General features: G+C 34.6%; 1 protein-coding gene across 2 annotated transcripts in view; it reads right to left on the reverse strand.

Moving 5' to 3' along the window:
- LOC149791360 (transmembrane protein 245-like) overlaps positions 1 to 18413 on the reverse strand; it is a 71073-nt gene extending 52660 nt beyond the window's left edge. Inside the window, exons 1-3 of one of the 2 annotated variants that reach the window (XM_089969903.1) lie at positions 17874 to 18413; positions 7800 to 8028; positions 5886 to 6011 (exon numbers count right to left, since the gene is read on the reverse strand). In XM_089969903.1, the coding sequence (XP_089826029.1) occupies positions 5886 to 6011; positions 7800 to 8028; positions 17874 to 18374 (856 nt within the window). In that variant the 5' untranslated portion in view covers positions 18375 to 18413. The remainder of the gene's footprint in view (positions 1 to 5885; positions 6012 to 7799; positions 8029 to 17873) is intronic. The other variant, XM_089969904.1, reaches the window with a different exon arrangement.
- Positions 18414 to 19359: the final 946 nt, after the last annotated feature.

The raw sequence follows: 19359 nt of genomic DNA on the forward strand, positions 1-19359 counted from the left end.
CCTGTGTATATCTCTATTAAAAATAGTCACATGTGTATATCTCTATTAAAAATAGTCACCTGTGTGTATCCCTATTCAAAATATTAACATGTGTATATCCATATTTAAAATAGTAACCTGTGCATATCCCTATCTAAAACAGTCACATGTTTATATCTCTATTAAAAATAGTCACCTGTGTATATACCTATTTAAAATAGTCACCTGTGTGTATCCCTATTCAAAATAGTCACCTGTGTATAACCCTATTCAAAATAGTAACCTGTGTATATCCCTATTCAAAAGTCACCTGTGTGTATCCCTATTCAAAATAGTCACCTGTGTATATCCCTATTTAAAATAGTAACCTGTGTATACCTCTATTAAAAATAGTCACCTATGTGTATCCCTATTCAAAATAGTAACCTGTGTATAGCCCTATTCAAAACAATCACCTGTTTATATCTCTATTAAAAATAGTCACCTGTGTATATCCCTATTTAAAATAGTCACCTGTGTGTATCCCTATTCAAAATGGTCACCATTGTATAGTCCTATTCAAAACAGTCACCTGTGTATATCTCTATTAAAAATAGTCACCTGTGTGTATCCCTATTTAAAATAGTCACCTGTGTATATCCCTATTTAAAATAGTCACCTGTGTATATCCCTATTCAAAACAGTCACCTGTGTATATCTCTATTAAAAATAGTAATCTGTGTATATCCCTATTTAAAATAGTCACCTGTGTGTATCCCTATTCAAAATGGTCACCATTGTATAGTCCTATTCAAAACAGTCACCTGTGTATATCTCTATTAAAAATAGTAACCTGTGTATATCCCTATTTAAAATAGTCACCTCTGTATATCCCTATTCGAAACAGTCACCTGTGTATATCTCTAATAAAAATAGTAACCTGTGTATATCCCTATTTTAAATAGTCACCTGTGTATATCCCTATTGAAAATAGTCACCTGTGTGTATCCCTATTCAAAATAGTCAAGTCACTTGTGTATGTCCCTATTCAAAATAATCAGTCTGTATATCTCTATTCAAAATAGTCATCTGGGTATATCTCTAATCAAAATAGTCACTTGTGTATGTCACTGTTCAAAATAGTCACTTGTGTATATCCCTATTCAAAATAGAATATCCCTATTCAAAATAGTAACTTGTGCATATCTCTATTCAAAAAAGTCACCCGTGTATGACCCTATTCAAAACAGTCACCTGTGTATATCTCTATTAAAAATATCCACCTGTTTGTATCTCTATTAAAAAAGTCACCTATTTATATCTCTATTCAAAACAGTCACTTGTGTAAATCCCTATTTAAAATAGTCACATGTGCATATCCCTATTTAAAATAGTTGTCCCAATAAGATCTTAGTTCTACTCAGGCTGACAAATCAGCCCTGCACCTATAATAATATTGACTGGCAGTATAGAGGCTGATATTGCCTATTAAATAAAATCTGCAAAACTCTGCTGTCACTCTTGTCTGCACACATCAGTACACCACTCCCTCAATAACTTGTGCCCCGATAACTCGCGAACCCACTTATAACACGGGGTCAGGTATGGCTCCCATTTTTTATACCAGAAAATGCCCTAAAAATTGATCCATATTTATTAAACTTGAAGAAAATCGCGATCAAAATTGGTAACAGAAACTCTGATGTATCGCTTGTTTTATCGTCAAAAATCGGTAGATAGGACCTGGAAATTATAATCAACACTTTGAAATATCAAATTTAAAAATAGGTCACAATTCTTTTTACATTTTCTTTACAAACACCATTTCTAGTACATTACAATTAACAATATTTAAGGAAATCTCTTCAATGAAAATGTCACTTACACCAAGTGGAGGCAGTACTTTAATAAATAAATACAAATTAAATTATTTATCAATTGAAATTTGTGTTCTAGTTCTATCTTTTAGTTCCTTTTAAGTATAATCGTCATAAATGCAATGTGTCATCTTGTAGTTAAACGTAAAATGCGCCAATCTACCGTAATAGCTATGTCCACAAGCATTTCTCTGAGAACCTAATTAAGTGCCGACCATGTTTTGATAACTGACTTCCGGAAGTATCTGCTGTGTTGTTGCACTGAATTAAAAGCTGGCCTCCTTTGTATTACCACGTTAATTATGTCTTTTGAACCAAATAAAGGAGGTGGAATAAAAGAAAAGTTAAAAGGCATGATAATCCTACAAACTTAAAATCTAGCGGCCAAGGTCATATGAACTCACATCATTTGATTAATCAAACACTTATAAATGTTATTGTGTATGAAAACATAAACTACTTTAAATTAACCGACTCTTTCATAACTGTGACCAAAGATAACAAATCAGCCAAGTGAAATGAATACTTCGCAAATAAAGAGCTTGATTTCACAGATACAGATGGATCATTGTGGGCAAGCGACTTTCAGAGAATTCTTGAACTGGCACTTGGAGATATCCTCAAGGATGATAAGAAATTTAATTATTACTTCCAATAAAATCATGACATCAATATTGTACTAATAGAAAAATACAAAAATTGAGTTGTGACGCATACGATTGTCTCACGAAATAAATGTTGCGTGTTTTTGAAAAAAAAAGAATCTTGTTTAGTGGTGTATCAACGGTTAGTCTAGTTCCCTGCTCTGCGGACTCCCGATTTGGCAGGATAATATTAAACACCATTACTGAAACCAGACTCATTAAGAAAACAAAAAGCAGTGACGTAATACAGTTTTTTTTGCGTACATGTGATGGTTGTTGAAATCAGTTGGAACGATCTTTCATATGTTGGACATTTTGAAATAAACATTATTTAAACAGAATAACGAACAACTTCATTAGAAACAGCACATTATTAAAAATTATTATCGATGTGATTGTAAAATGAGGATTCAGTCAAAAAAGAGCACACTTGACTAACGCCACTCCCCTCCACAACAGTTTTCTCAGTGTCAAAGTGATTCTTTTTTTACTTTTGGAGGTCCCTTGGTAACTCGACCCTCGCTTATAGTACAGTCTATGCTTGTGGACCCAGTTGTGCATGAGTTATTGAGAGAGAGGTGTATATTTAATAAGCTTATTGGCATTTCTTGTGGCTGTTGAGCTACCATCAACAGAAGGGTTCTTTTGGTGATATGTACATACTTTTTCCAGAGCAAATTCTATGTTTGGTGACTTGTAAATCCATGTGGAATAACACAACCCTCTATCCTGTGTCCATTTTGAATTTTGTGCTAGATATGGCTGTTATCAAATGCCAGTAAGTGTCTAAACTATTGCCCAAGCAAGTCCCATAAAGATCTGCATTTTAATAAACTGGTTCCATCAGACCATTGTCTATCAGTATCAATACAGATCTGGAGGATGATTTATCGGACTAAGTTTTACTGACTTCTATATTTCAGACAAGCATGAATTTAAAATACTTTGATTATTTTTCATTTTTTGCATGCATTTCAATGAATAAAAAGGCAAATTAACACATGATTTAAATACTTTTAGGCAATTCTGATTTCCAAGCAAAAACCTATGCAATTAAGATGGTCTAGGAGAATCACCCACTTATTTAGCCATTATCAAGAAATAACATTGCTATCTATAGAATTTGGAGGGCCCCAAGTGGCTGAGTGGTCTAAAGCACCCACCGTTATGGATCACTGCGTCTCACCTGTCTGCATGGGTTCAAGTCTCAGGCTTGGCCAGTGAGGGCACGTGAGAAAGCCTGATAGTAGCTTCTCATGGCTCAGTGGTTCTTTCGGGGTTTCCCCAGGTTGTTTATCCACCATTTATACTGGCCCCCATGTATAGCCTATGTGCTGAAACATGGCATTAAATCCTATTTAACAACAACAACAAGCTCTTTAGAACTCTGACCAAAACTTTACCCATGCAGCTTGGAAAAGGATTCACAAAATATTAAATTTCTGTAGTCCAATCAAGTGCAAATTATGACAAATATGATGAATCCAGATCCAGTACTTAATTTAATAGGGGCTTCTACTAAAGAAACCATTGCCAATTTGTTACCGTAACCGATTTTCAAAGTGTTGTTTTATGTTATATGACAGCTGTGGCAAAGCAAATTAAGAAACATTTCAATATTATTATAAGGTTTTAGTGATCTTTCAGAAGTTATTTAATTATCTATGTGAAAATAAGCCAAGAAACAGACATTAAAAAGACTATTCTAAGCATTATAATTCTGAACGTTCTACACTAATTTCTCCCTATTAGAACCAACATTGGCATCTCGTCAACATAACCCTTCTCCTGCACAAGCATGATCCATTCTTTCAGTGGATCAATACTGTTTTTTTAGTTTTCTCATGCCATGAAAAATTATTGTCAGAGACAACACATCAAATGAAGCAAAACCTGCAAGGACTAAAGTCAGATATTTTCAAATCTGCACCAGTAGTGCTAATTCTCACACTTTTGACCAACATCTTATCATCAGTCCATCCAGGAATGAGGTCTAAGTACACTAGAATTTCATCCATGTTAATGATCATAATGTCGGCAAAATCATCTTCTCTCCTGGTCTTCATGAATTCATCAATTGATTTCATTTTTCTCCAAATCTTTTGGGCGATACTGGGTCATAGATGTCCATGCACAAAGCACTATATTGTGTCACTTTAAAAACTGTTCCATTCTTTCAGTTATTTTCAAATTCCCTTGAATACTGGTGAAAAGGAACCAAAGTTAGCTGCCATATCTTGGACATCTTTGTGTATTCAACAAAAAAAATTGACACACTTCAAAGAATCCAAAGTCAGCTTCCAAGACCAGCTTGCTTTGTAAAAAAAAAAAAAACATAACCTTTGTACTAATATCCTTTTGAAAAAAGGCTTCAAATTATCCAAAGTCAGGTTCTGAGGTCAGCTTGCTTTGTTATAAAAATAACCTTTGTCTTGTCGACAAGTTCAAACAATGAGTTTACTGCTTGCTGCCAGTTGTGTTTCTTCACCATCCAGGCTCCTGTTTACTTGACATCTGTAGTTACAATTATTACAAACGGGCATTAATGTCTGTGGGTAACTAGTATACACAGCAATTTTGCTTTAATGACACTTTATGTAACCCATGCTAGCGAAAAGATTGTCATTTGCACTCAAGTGAATGTATTTTCAAACAATTATTTTTATTTGTGAGATACTATCATACTGTTGACCTGGATATAATTCAATCTTGGTTATTTTGTACCAAACACTGTCATGTGTGAATGGCAGTTGTCTTCAAGCAATCAGTTGATTATTTCCCTCTTGTTAGCGATTTTGCTGGATCCAGTTTTCAGTTGGATAACATATCCAAACCTTAGAATACAACCAAACACAATTTGTTTCTCAATGTACATTTCAATTAACAATGTGTTGTGTGTTATCAGACATAAGCAATACACGCTACTGATTGGAAGACCTCACTATATATATGGAGTTCATGGATATATTTTATTCTTTAATGCTCATGATGGAGAAAAATAGGAATTAATGTTAACAACACAAGGTTAGTTCCTTTCTTATTTATTGCAACATGGGGGGGGGGCACAAATTCAATATAAATTTATTTTGTTTCTTAAGTCTTGGGACATGTGATCTTGGTGAAAAAAGTTTCAACATAAGTTCTGGACCAGGGAAAAAAATAATTATTTTATTGTGTCCTAATATATGTAGTAAATATGGTAATTAAAGAAATAAAGAATGCTATATAAATACACGCCATTTCTTTTATAATTCACTGATTTTTTAACAATGTGTACCTTGATGCCACAAAATACCTTTTTGAGATCACTGCCATTTATACAAAGTTACAAGCTTAGGACAGTTTACAACTGAAACATATTCAAGTCTCTAACAATTAAAATCAAGGGTAGGTTTAGCACTTTTACCTTTGGCTACATCTTGAACTGAACTTTCACCACTGAGATCTGCTTGTTGCTCTGAGGGTGTCATCCCTTTATGATTCCTATCAGTCCCTGATATCAAGGACCAAGCAACACATATGAAGCTGGTACCTGAAATTTAACAACAGACTTCAATAAGGACAAACAAAAATGTGTTTCGAAATGGCCAACTGTCCCTGTTTTTCTTTGTTGACCTTAGTATTTTCCCCCCAAGGTAAATAAAAAAAATCTAATTTTTTTCTTAAATTGCAAAATTGATTTGAGCATCTAAATGAGCTGGTTTTGAACAGTACTTGAAGTTATTGTTATTGTTGTGGGGTTTAACGCCATTTTTCAGCACGATAGGCTATACATGGCGGCCAGTATTAATGGTGGAGGAAGAACCCGGAAAACCCCGGAAAGAACCACCGACCCACGAGAAGCTACTGGCAAGTTTTCTCACATGCCCACATTGGCTGAATCTTAGACTCGAACCGCCGCAGACAGAGGTGAGATGGCAGTGATCCGTAACGAAGAGCGCTTTAGACCACTCGGCCACTCGGGGCCCCAGTACTTGAAGTACTTAGTACATTATATATACTAGTTATTATGAGATGTATAAAGTATTTTTTTTGAACTATCTACGTACCCTAATTTTAAAACCAGTGCAATAGAAAACACGTTTTTTTTTGTTGGCCTAAGTATTTTGTATCCAATGGCAACACATGAACATAAACAGATTAAAAAAATAATTTCAAGGCCCATAAAATTTATTTTTTAAAATCCAAAACTTTTCAAAAATTCCAGGACCTAAGGGAACCCTGAATAAGGAATGATGGGCAAAGGGTCAGCCTTAAAGCTCACTAGGCCTTAAAGTTTTGTGAATTTAAACAACATTCCAAAAAAATACATGGGGTTTGGATTTGAATTTTTTTTAAACAGAGCTCTGAACAATTTTTTCAGTCATATCACTATGATGTCTACATTCTTTAGCCAAGGTTCTGATATATTAGCCCTGTCTACAATTTGGCCAATCAAACAGACATTTTAGTGCCTTGTCCTAGTGAATACTATTGGATTTCATGAGTTGCCTCCCTTAACATGCAATGCCAGCCAACCAACTGAACGTAACAGCGGTGCATTGTACATCGGCCAATAATGGTGGAGGCAACTGACTTCAAAAGGATACTTTGTAAGTTTAACATTGAAAGTATGACTATGTACCAGAGACAAGCCATTACATGTATATTTGAGTGAAAGATATTTGTTTAAACATGGACCAGCAGTGGAAAATTACTTATTCATAAGTCTATTTAAGTTGTGTGCTCCCCATGATTATGTAGAAACAATATTCAAATATGAACTATTAAAATATTGATTGGATGTGGTGGCTTGTTGCTGCATCCATTGAAATTCACAGACCCAAAGCACAAAAATATCTGCTCAATACGCCATGGGGTAGATAGGGTCAAGATATTTGAGCCTTGGCTAGAAGATGTGATGTCTGCAGTGTGAAAGTTTATAGTGATGTCTAGCAATGGGCATCATGCCGCAGACATGTAGCAACCAAGTCATCTGACACCAGGTCAAACAGTCCTGATATTAACCTTTAATGCTGAGTGCCTAGCGAGGCAGCTGTCAGTATCATTTTTATAAGTCTTTGGTATGACTTGGCCAGGGTTCGAACCCCCTGACCACCTGTATCCGAGGCAGATGCTCTAAACACTAGGCCACCAGAGTGGTTGGGCAAAAACACTGTGGTTAACAGAAGGATTCATGTACAGACAAGTGTGTAAATATTTACAGACAGCAGGACAAAGTTGTAACATTATATGCTCCACATTTTGGTAGGTATTATGTATATGAAAATACAAAATACATCCCCATACTACATTCTATGGATTCCCTTGAAGTACCTACTTTTATCCTCTGTCTGCTTCCTTGCCTCATTGACCTCAGCCACAAATCCCATAGTGACAACCATTACTAGGCAGATGAGAAGGGGTACCCTCAGGGGACCAGCTATATTTGCCACATGAAGAATAAGAGTCAGCCATACCAGGACTGAGAGGTAATGGAGGTGGCCTCGAGATACCGAGTTCCAAAGGAAAATGACAACTAGTGCATAACCCAGGAGGATTGCCCAGATCTGAAATTATATGAGAGACACAAAAATACTAATAATTAAGTTGTGATTTAAGCTAATTGTTACAACGATGGATCTTTGCCATTTTTTATGACATTAAATATTCTCAATTCCAAAAATCAAGGCAAAAATGGAAGGAGTAATTTCATCAAGATTTATTACTGGATTTCATTTTGGCCCAAGCTTTAGGGATTGAACATGTGGTCCAATGCTGACACATGTGCATTCCACTCTATGCCTCAGTTTCACTCTCTGAAATTTTGCTTTAAGCATCAAACACTGCAACCAGTACCATATAATAATCTTTAACCTTCTAGCTATGATCATATATGATTATTATAATAATTTCTATATTAATGATTGTGGGACATCATGCTGAATCAAATTAAATTTTGATATTTACGTATTACATATAAATTACAATGGTTGAGACGAATATTCTGACTTATTTCTCAGGTGACTGATTCAGGCTGTGAAAATGTACGTGGCAATTAAAATGAAAGGCTCTTCTACAAAATGCATGTGAAAACCAAACCGAGATTATGAACAGATCATGCAAACAGGTAAATCACGGTATTTGGTCTTTTGGCAGCTTTTACATGTTATATCAACACAGAAGCCACAGTTGTGGCTTAAAATACAATCTTAATGTCCAGAAACATATGGGGGTATGGCATGCTGTAGGTGTTTCCCAAGTTTCAGTTCTTTTTGAAAATTACATTTTTTCCCACCACCTGTGAATACACCCCCAAAATGGCCATTTTTTGACATTATGCTGTTGCACTTAAAAATATTTCATTTTTCAACAAAAAAATATAAGTACAGTATTTCCTTATATTAGTAGAACAGACTGTTATCAGTATTCTTACAGAAAATTTCATCACAATTTTTTTTATGTATTTGTCGAAAGTAAAGGTAGTAAATTGGTAGATATATCAATAAAAATGTCAAACGTGTACTTCGTTATACTTTTTAATATTCTTGTTACTCTCTTCTAGATATGTTAAGATTTCATATTTTTTCACTGATTTTCATATATAAAAGTTAAACTATAGTTATAAATGCTGCAAAAACCAAAGAAATGTCATTGGAGTATTAATCTTTTTTTACGGAGTATCCACTGAAATAAAACCTGGTGTTGAAAAATTTGTAGAGTCTGTAACCTACTCACAGTTTTCCTATTTTGAAGACACTCACAACAGTTTTATTAATTTTGGTTATAAATACTGTGGGTATGGTTTCAAAAATATACAAGTCATGGATATATTTTTCATTAATATTTCCTGATGGACAAAACATGGTTACGGACACTACCAAAAACTGTAGTGTCCGTAACCTGAAAATATATGTAACAGTTCTGGAACCATTTTTCAAAACTATAACCACATCAAACTAAAACTTTCCATATCATTAGTACCGCATCATCTTAGGCTGAAAACATTCCAAATTACAGGATGATGCAACAATTTTCATATGCAATATATGTATGTATTACATGATTAATTGCTTGTGTGCAAAAAGTGAAAAATAAGTCCTTTGTACTTGCATCCAAGTAGTACATTCCAGCAGCCTTGGCTTCAAATGAGTCACTTTGAAGCATGGATGGATTCCTCAACATAATTACTGACAAGAAATTATCTGTCAAAGTTGAAATAAAGAGGCAAATGAGATATCAATGTTTTATATCATTATTATGCTCAAATGCAGTCGACACTTTTTGTGTTAAACTATTCTTTATTATACATATCTTAAATACTTAAGTCAATACTTTTTGCTAAAATTAAATTTTGTTTGATTATTGAATTAAAAATTGTGAAATTTAATGAATAGTTAGAATAGATGTAATTATGTCCTATTTTTCCCCATTTAGTAGACTTTCAATCTTTCCTTCAGACTAATATATGACTGTTTTCAATATATGCACAAACTAACCAACACTAAAGGGTTTCAAATATATGTACATTTCTATATTTCATGTTACCCAATATGCTTAACCTTCATGCAACATGATCAAATGGCCATATTGTACACCTGAATGAAGATATCATCGTACAGGAAATGTTAAGGGAATTGATTCATTGTTTGTATATGTTCACTTTTAATTTCATAAGTTTAGCATTATACTGATAGCTTGTCGTTATAATTTGATAGGAAAGGTTCATAATTTCAGTGTTGCAAGAATGTTAATGGGCTATAGTATGAATAACAAATGTACCAATCTTCCAAGATTTCATTATCTTTTTCAATTTCTGTTTAATAAAGGAATGAAAGAGATTATTTATGCAGAACATGTCAAAGTAAGTTTAGTCATTTTGTGAATTATATAGTGTCCATAACTGTTTGGACCTTAGTCTGGTACATTAATTAAAAAATTTTCACATGCAGTTCTGGAACTGGAACATGTGGTTGATTATTGCTTATTAAAGTTCAAGCAACAATATCAAAGCAATAAGTTTCATTTCCCTTGACCTTGTTAGTATATTCTGATAAAGGTATGATCTCTTAAAATAGTGTTTCAGCAGGTGTTGAAGAGAGAGTAAGGTTCAATTCGCCTATATCTAATCAAATAAAAGTTATTATTTTTATTTGTTTATGAGTTCAAGTTTGTTACATTACAAAAAATTAAATGTTCAAGTGAAAACCATGACTGACTTTGCTTGTTATATTCAACCTGTACTGTCCATAACCAGACTAGCCCATGACACTTGATAACTAGGTCTCCAACCACAATAACTGACACTGAACATAAATTTTTCTCAGACTTCAAATCCCAAGGATGATCATGTATCAATAAACAGAAAATATTTTGAAAAAGTCTTAGAAGGCACCATAAAAACTCAACATAACCAGAAAACAATAATTATAGTCACTACGTTTACTATCATACAATCTGATTAAAATCAGATCTCCATTGTCCTACATGAAGATCTGACAGAGAAACCACTTAGAGATCATGTTCTGTTGACCTATGCTATTACCATAATCGCTGATTTTATCCACCAATCAGAAGAAGTCTTATATCTTTACTTTTAGGAGAATGAGCAGTATGGCTGAAGAACATCAATATGTGCTGAAAGATTTCATTCGCTATCAGATTTCTGAAAGCTGCATTTCTATTTGCTAATTCAAAGGTCACCCGAACATGACCCCTAAGCGGTCGCAGTCAGATCTTCATGTAGGACAGTGGATATGTGTTTTTAATCAGACTGATTATAACAAAGATTGATTTGCCTTCAAAAAATGACTTTTGGCACATTGATGAATCTCCAAATTTCTCACCTAGACCACTACAAGGTCTCACCTGGATACCCACTTTCTATACATTCAGAGTCTGTGACTGTCACTGTCAAAGGCCTACATAGTTTTATTTTTCAAACATACATGTAATTGATTGATATTATTTTAGCCATGATGTATAATAAAAACAACCGTTTCAGCAACTACAACAACACATACATGAACAATTATACATATTACCATGCAAAATGCAAGTGTAATAACTACACTTTTCAGAATTAGGCTTTTGAATTTCACAATGATTACAGCAAAGTAAATTAGCACAGCTGCCATATCCTTGGCTAGCAGCCAGCATCAGATCATTCAATAGGATTTGAAATTGTAAAAACTGCTGTTGCTACTGCAGATAATGACAACTCAAGGCTCTGTTAATTATTCTATCTTGCCTTTTCATCAGCTTAAAACACATCCCAGTGCTCTCAACTGTAATGAGTTTTGTTACATGTATTTCAGTTCCTGCAAACAACATACCTATAACAAAACAAAAACATTTCCTGTGTGCATGAACATTAACTGCCAAGGGCATACATATGCATCGCCAACTTAAGAAAATAAGTGATTCCCAACTTAAGTCTTGGATCTGGGTCATATATCTGAAACCACCTCGTAACAACAGATTTATTTGCGAGCAATAAAAACGTGAATTCATAGGTGTGACAAGCATTATGCCTTTGGGGTGATTTCCACTATGGTGGGAATTTAGTCCAAGTGGCAAGCTGGAAACTCTTAATTTGGACCCAAAAATAAACAGAAATGATGAATTCATAAACATTATAAATAGTTCATAAAGGGGGTGTTTCCAAGTCACACATAGCTTGGAAACTGTTTAAATCTCTACCCTTTAGCTATAAACATGATCATCTGAATTTGATTAGATGAAAGGCACAAATGACATCTGCAAATATTTGCCTCTAGGGGTACCCTGCTTGCTCCTGTGGACTATGGGATTCAGAATAGGCCCAATTTGTCTTCACTAGGGATGGAAGGTTATCTGTCCCAACCATTCATATCCACCCTGGTTTTGCACTACTCAGAAATATCCTTGCTGGCAAGGTTTTCAAATAAACATAATTTGATCATGCCAGTCCCCATCCCCACCACAGTAATAAAATTAAAAAAACACAAATTTGAAAGGTTATTTTATAGCTGAAAAATATAGGAATGAGAGAGGGAGTGAGTGGGGAAAACACACAAAATGGGAGTGGAGAAACCTAACCTGGTTAAAACCAACCTCATCAGGTACCCAGATCCTGAACCTGACCAATTTCCATACCCTTCCATCCCAAGTCTTCACATATGCCAATGGTGACAGGACCTGCTGTAGTGTGGTGTAGCAGTCAGTAGGCCATCCTTGTAATCAAAAGGGTACATTAACTACAAATTACTAGTCTCATTCCTTGTATGTCTGCCGTAAGATTTCATTGGCAGTAAAGTGTTTGCTTAGTAAAATAAAACAAGAATGGAGTTGGTTAGCTATATGGAATCTGACACAAACAAGACAAAAAAATTGTAAGATGCATGTGTGTTGTCTGCATAAGAGGAAATAGATGATGCTGCATACATCTGGTTCACAAAGCAAAGTGAACAAGATGTTCCAATCACTGGAACAAATCTCAAAAACCAGGTGGAGAAAATGACAAACATTATTAATAATGACTCAGATATCATGGCAAGTGATGGATGGCATTTGGTGATTCCAGCACTGACATAAGATAAAACAGAAGTTGTTGTTGTGAGAGATAACCTACATTAATCAAAAGTAAAAAATTTCAATTTTGATGAGGCTAGTCTGTTACTGAATGATGTATAAAAACCTTCAATGGTGTTCCGACTTGCAGCTTTACTTCATATTATATGAAGTGATGACACTCAGTTCATGCCTGATAATGGTTTACATTTGTTACTGTTTTAAAAACTTTTTTCTCATTCTTATTAAATCTATCTAGTGAGAGAAAAATCAAAACCATACTACAACATGAGTTTTGACATTGTTCTTTCTCAAAATTAACTTTGGAAAAAAAGAAATCTCATTTAATTCTGAGTGGACAATAACAATAAAATGTATACATTTCAGCAGAAAAGTAGTGATCTGACACACAATGTGTTCTGCAATGATCTTTTCAAGATCAGTTATCCTGAAACTAAAGTTTATTTATAAAGAAAAATATACAACTGAATTCCATTATAAAAGGCAATATATTCACAATTATTCTCAACATGATTATAATATTAGTACTGAATAATGTAACCAACCACTATTGCCACTGGCAATAGTTTTAAAAAATTGCCAGGTTTTTCTCACTAGCTCATACCTGTCACAATACGCCATGTCTCATGAAAAACACAATTTTGGACACCCAAGCCCACAAAACATTCGTGTTTCAAAAATCAGATTTTTCAGGAATCCTATCCCTAAATTTGTTTCAACAACAAAAAAAAACTGTATTTCTTGATCACCACGAAAAGTGCACGTACTCTGTAGTACGAGTCCTGCTTAAACTTCAGGTAAACCATAATCCTGTGAGCATATAGCTGACACAAGGCAATTAAATATTAAGGTGTTCAGATATAAAGAACTACCTTTCAGAGATTGCATTTAATGAGAATGCTGAAGCCAACTTTAATCAATTTGCTGTTGTTGTTGTTGTTGTGGGGTTTAACGCCATTTTTCAGCACACAATAGACCAGAGGTGGGCAAACTTTCCAGTGCAAGTGCCGCGTACACAAATTTACACCTTGTCATGGGCCGCATAGTTCATTAGGTAAAATAATTAACATTTGAAATAGCAAAAACAAAAGGTTTTCTAAATAACATCTAATTAATGTTCAGTTATTAATATGTTGTTAATATTTGAAAACTTAAACTTAAACTTCAAAAAAAGCACATTTATTTGATAAACAGAGTAACATAAACAGAGTCAGTGCGAATGATGACTTGTTCTTAGGCCGCATAAAAACCCTTAGCGGGCTGCATGCAGCCCACAGGCTGTAGTTTGCCCACCCCTGCGATAGACTATACATGGCAGCCAGTATTAATGGTGGAGGAAGAACCTGGGAACATCCAAGAAAGAACCACCAACCCACTAGAAGCTACTGCCAAGCTTTCTCACATACCCACATTGGCCGAATCCAAGACTCGAACCCACGCTGACTGAGGTGAGATGGCAGTGATCCGTAACGGAGAGTGCTTTAGACCACTCTGCCACTCGGGGCCCCTAATCAATTTTGTGATCATCAGCAACATTTCTCTGAAGACAAAATTTGACTCCATATATAAAATACAAGAAATTATTTCAGTTGTCTGAATAGTGTGAAAGTATGATTCATTTTTTTAAGAATGTGATTCTGGAATCAATACACCATCTGCAAAAATTAATTTAAAAACTTCAGGTTAATGTTGTTTTACTTTGTCAATCTCAGCAGCAGGAGAGTATTTAATTCTTTAACACTCTGTGATTGTCATTAAGTATGCAACATCAGTCAAAATAAGAGCTGTATCATATTCAACATGCTGAACTGAACATTTTCTTTATTATCTTTGACCCATGCTTCTGAGGATAAATTTTGCCATGAAAAAGAATGATTGAAAGACAATAATAAGCACACTCTCGTGTGTGCACATTTGATTTCAGTTGATAAAGTGTTAACACCCTTACTGGACAAAGGCATTTTTTTTTTTACTGCAGTATCACCTGTAAGACCCCCATTAAACTTGAACATATTATCTTCTCCCCCTTCCCTAAGTGAAATGGTCAGTCCTAAATATAACATATATTTATTGTTCAATAGAGACAGGCATATCTTATGGTCAAATATCAGATACAGTTCTGACAATGCTAACATTGTGGTCATCATGAACAACTATGTTCTGACCAGGATTCACTCAGGAATCCAGCAGGGAAGTTTGGACAACAGTACCATCCAGTCTGTATAGCAAGTGCAAAGATGAATACTAACAACACCTGCATTACCTTCAAACCCCCTACTGAACAACTAAAAGCAGTAAAGACTGCATCAAATTAAATATATACTTTGCCATCGAATGGATTCTGAAGACATATACTTGATCTATGTTTTTATTTAATATAAAGCCTGGTTGTGATTAAATGAATGCACATGTGTATGGTGTTGATATCTGACAAATCCAAGTCTAACAACTATATCTTTCTTTGTAAATGTATTAAATGATTGATAAAAACCCATACAAGTTAATTGTTTTTTAGTCAGATTTGAATTTCCACCCATTTCTATAGGCTTATACAGAAAGATAGCTTCTTCTTCATTGGATGACAACTTTTTGTATCATGTGCACCGACCTCCCTTGGGGCATTAAAAAACACCTTTTGCTTCTCAAAAAAGAAACATTGTTAGGGAATGTTATTGTTGATGTTGTTGTTGTAGGGTTTAACACCATTTTTCAGCACATGATAGGCTATACATGGCGGCCAATATTAATGGTGGAGGAAGAACCAAGGAAATCCCCGGAAATAACCACCGACCCTCGAGAAGCTACTGGCAAGCTTTCTCACATACCCCCATTGGCCAAATCTGAGATTCGAACCTATGCAGACAGAGGTAAGATGGCACTGATCCATGATGGAGAGCGCTTTAGACCACTCGGCTACTAGGGGCCCCTGTTAGGGAATGTGGCAGGTATGCTGGTTATCCTGGCAATTTAAAACATACCTTTTATATCTTTGATACTGTTAAAATAATTTTTAATTCTCTTCATTTTGATTTATGATTGATGAGTTTAATTTTGGTGATTGTCCATACAGCTTGGCCTTACTTCAGAAATGCAAAACACTGATAGCTCCACTTGGTCATTTTTACTTCCTGGACTTAAAAGGTACATGTAAATTTAAAAAGAAAACAACTGGTCTAAAACTCTTTTTAACTCTCTTTATAGTTTCTGGTTCATTAATTGCACTTTCAGAAGCTGGTATTGCCTATTCTGGCAAAATTCATTTTTCCTGTTTTAATAACTGTTAATGTTTGTGTACTAGATTAGATTAGGCTCATTTTACTGCCACACTGGAGAAGCCATTTTATCAGCTGTCTGCTTTAGCTGGTTTCCATAATAATAATAACAATAATGACCTTATTTAAAGAGGGTAACACAATTAGCTAAGAACTAATCTACCTTGAGGAATTTATTTATTTTAGCTGCATCTCTGAAGCCACTGGATATATTATGTTTGGAAGAAGGAAATAGAGTGGGCACCTATATATAGAGAGCTTGAATTAAAACTGGTATGCCAACAATTTCTCGATTATTCATGTTACCAATGAAGCAAATTCCTTAATACTGGTCTCTCTCTCAGAAGCACACACTAGCTGTGAAGCACCATCTTCTTAGTCAATCTAATGGTCCCTCTATAACTTGTGCCATTCCATATATAGCCATTCATGTCTTGGAAACACACTGTGTGCATGTTATCAAAGGATATTTTGAAGAGTTTATTTTTTATGCAAATAGCATTTAAAATGTCTGGCATAAAATGAACTTGAATCATGTACTGTACATGATGTGGCAAGGAGAACTACTCGTATAAAGAAAGAACAATCATCCTTTAAATAAGGAAGTGATATTCATAAAGTGTATAAAAGCATCCCACACTTCTACCCTAAATGCATATGAAGATGTGATTTCTAAATGTCAACATGAAGACCCACCACATGACCCTCCAGAACTTGTAACCCAGAAAATCCAATTTACTATGCATCTTTTAGAATCATACAAATAAATACATTATATAAAAGATGGAAATGTATACCTTAAAACAATACTGCATTTTAATCCAAGTTTGCAATTTTTAAAGTTGTCCCACATTTACAAAATCATCTGCTATCCAAAATAGCAACTTGCTTCTAGAACAGGATTCTCAAGAAATTTCATGGCATATAGTCTTTTTCTAAATTCTTTAGTAATTTTTTTCTCCCATAAATGAGACATTGTAAACACATTACATCCTATTCACTGTTGTTTCTCTTCAACATAATAGCTTTTTTTATTTTATAAAATGTTGAACTTTGCTAATATTTTTACAAGATCAGTTTAGTTTACTTAATATGATCTCATGCCATTTATTGACATTGTTACACTGAATTTGTAAAACCAGCAATAAATCTGACTGAATTACTCAACTGAAATGCTGACAGAAACAGTCCAAAATAATCTATTTCATTTTCATAGCAAATGGAAAAACATTACTTCTTTTCAAAGCTATGCGCAAAATAGGCTGACATATCGGAAGTCATGAAAACAAGGGTGGGTATCCTGCGTGTCCAAAATATTATTTTTAACAGAATATTCGGGTGACAATTGCCTTTTTTCAAATGGTGAGTATTACAGTACATGTATTTTATTTTCATCAATCGGTCGAATTCGGTATGCGTTTTGCTTCAATACTGCTGACGGAAACCTTACGTGCGCAGAAATGACCGATAACAGTGTACAAAAGGGAAGGGAGGGCAACTTTCTAAACTATCTACATCTACAGTTACGTACTAACTCCAAAACTCCAATCACGTGTCTGTTGATAACTTACCCATGCTGAGCTGAAGTATTCTAGGACGTTATACGTGAATAACAGCAGGGTCTGTACGGTGGACAAAATGCCTTGTAGTGGGCCAAAGTTCCATAATAAATACAGCAGTACAACTCCAGTACCTCCCAAAATGATGTGCTTCAGGTGCTGTATAATTGCGTTACCAATAAAATCGGAAGCGTTATCTAAACATTTTAACGGCGTCAATACAATTCCAATGAAAAGCGGCGTTCTTGTGTCTTTTAGATTCTGTAGCCATTTTCTAATACAGTAGGTAAGATTTCGCTTAAATGGATTAAGGAAAGCTCCACACAAAACCGCCCACAAGAGAGGTCTCAAAAACGCTTCCAAAATAAAATAAACAGCTACCGCTGTAGCACAAGCTAAAAGAACGAAAATATTTGCTGCAGTATTGTAGAAAGCTTGCTTTATGGCCTTCTCGTGCTCTTTTGGAACAATATTTAACAGATTTAACGGCGTAACAGGTGTTGTTGTAGCCATTGTTGTTTTCACTTCACGGATTACTTCTGTCTTTTTCCCAATACCTCATAATGCTTTAGATACCAATAGTGTTGGTACAAAAATTTTCCAGATATTATTACATCTAGGATAGGTTATTGATAAACGTTCCAATTTAACAACAGCAGCAACAAAACCGGTTACAACATCTGATATACAGACAGAGCAAAAGCTGGTATAGTTGTACCATTGGCAGTGAATGAAGCATCTATTTTAATAACCTGCTTCAAAGTTAAACTGGATGGTTGTTTTTTTTTTCACTTGTATCTCAACTTTTTTGCTCTGGAAACTCTCCAACTGTTATCATCTAAATTAGTTTTTGTACGTTGAACAAATTATAGCTGGTATTTTTTTACAATACAGCTGTTTTATTTAGGCATGTTTCTTTACCTGTGACGACCTCTTTAAAACGCCACCATCTGTTTTTCATACAGTCAACATCAGAATTCAGATCATAGAATATGTTTGAATTAGCAACATTTTCATCATTTGCATAAATCCTGAATTGTGGTTATTTTCTTGCTTAGCAAATAATCTTTTAACTGCACGTAAAAACCCCAGTTTAAATTGTGTCATGGCTAAGGTAAAATATCGGTATAATACCAGTCAATTAAATTATTTTTCTGGCATCTCAGTATCCTCTAAGATTGTAGCGCTTTTGAACAAGATGTGATATTTAGGTAACCGTGTTATTTTTCCCTGTATCTCTTAATATATGCATTAAATAATGAAATAATCTGCGTTGGTGGAAGTGTGTTCTATATATTGTTTTGTAAATTCCTCATCTCTTGATTAGTTAATAAACCTGGAGCCATCGCGTTGGTTTTCGTTTAAGCTGGGTGGTAAAAGCTTTGTTATACAAGTTTTAGTGATCCTCACTTCAGTGGTAATATCAGATGTTAGTATGTTGTTGTATGGATGTTTCACCATTACTGCCTATAAACACTTGTCTTGCATATTTACTTAC

This window comes from Sinohyriopsis cumingii, chromosome 9 (assembly GCF_028554795.1).
Source record: "Sinohyriopsis cumingii isolate HCF-2022 chromosome 9, ASM2855479v2, whole genome shotgun sequence".
Taxonomy (NCBI): Eukaryota; Metazoa; Mollusca; class Bivalvia; order Unionida; family Unionidae; genus Sinohyriopsis; species Sinohyriopsis cumingii.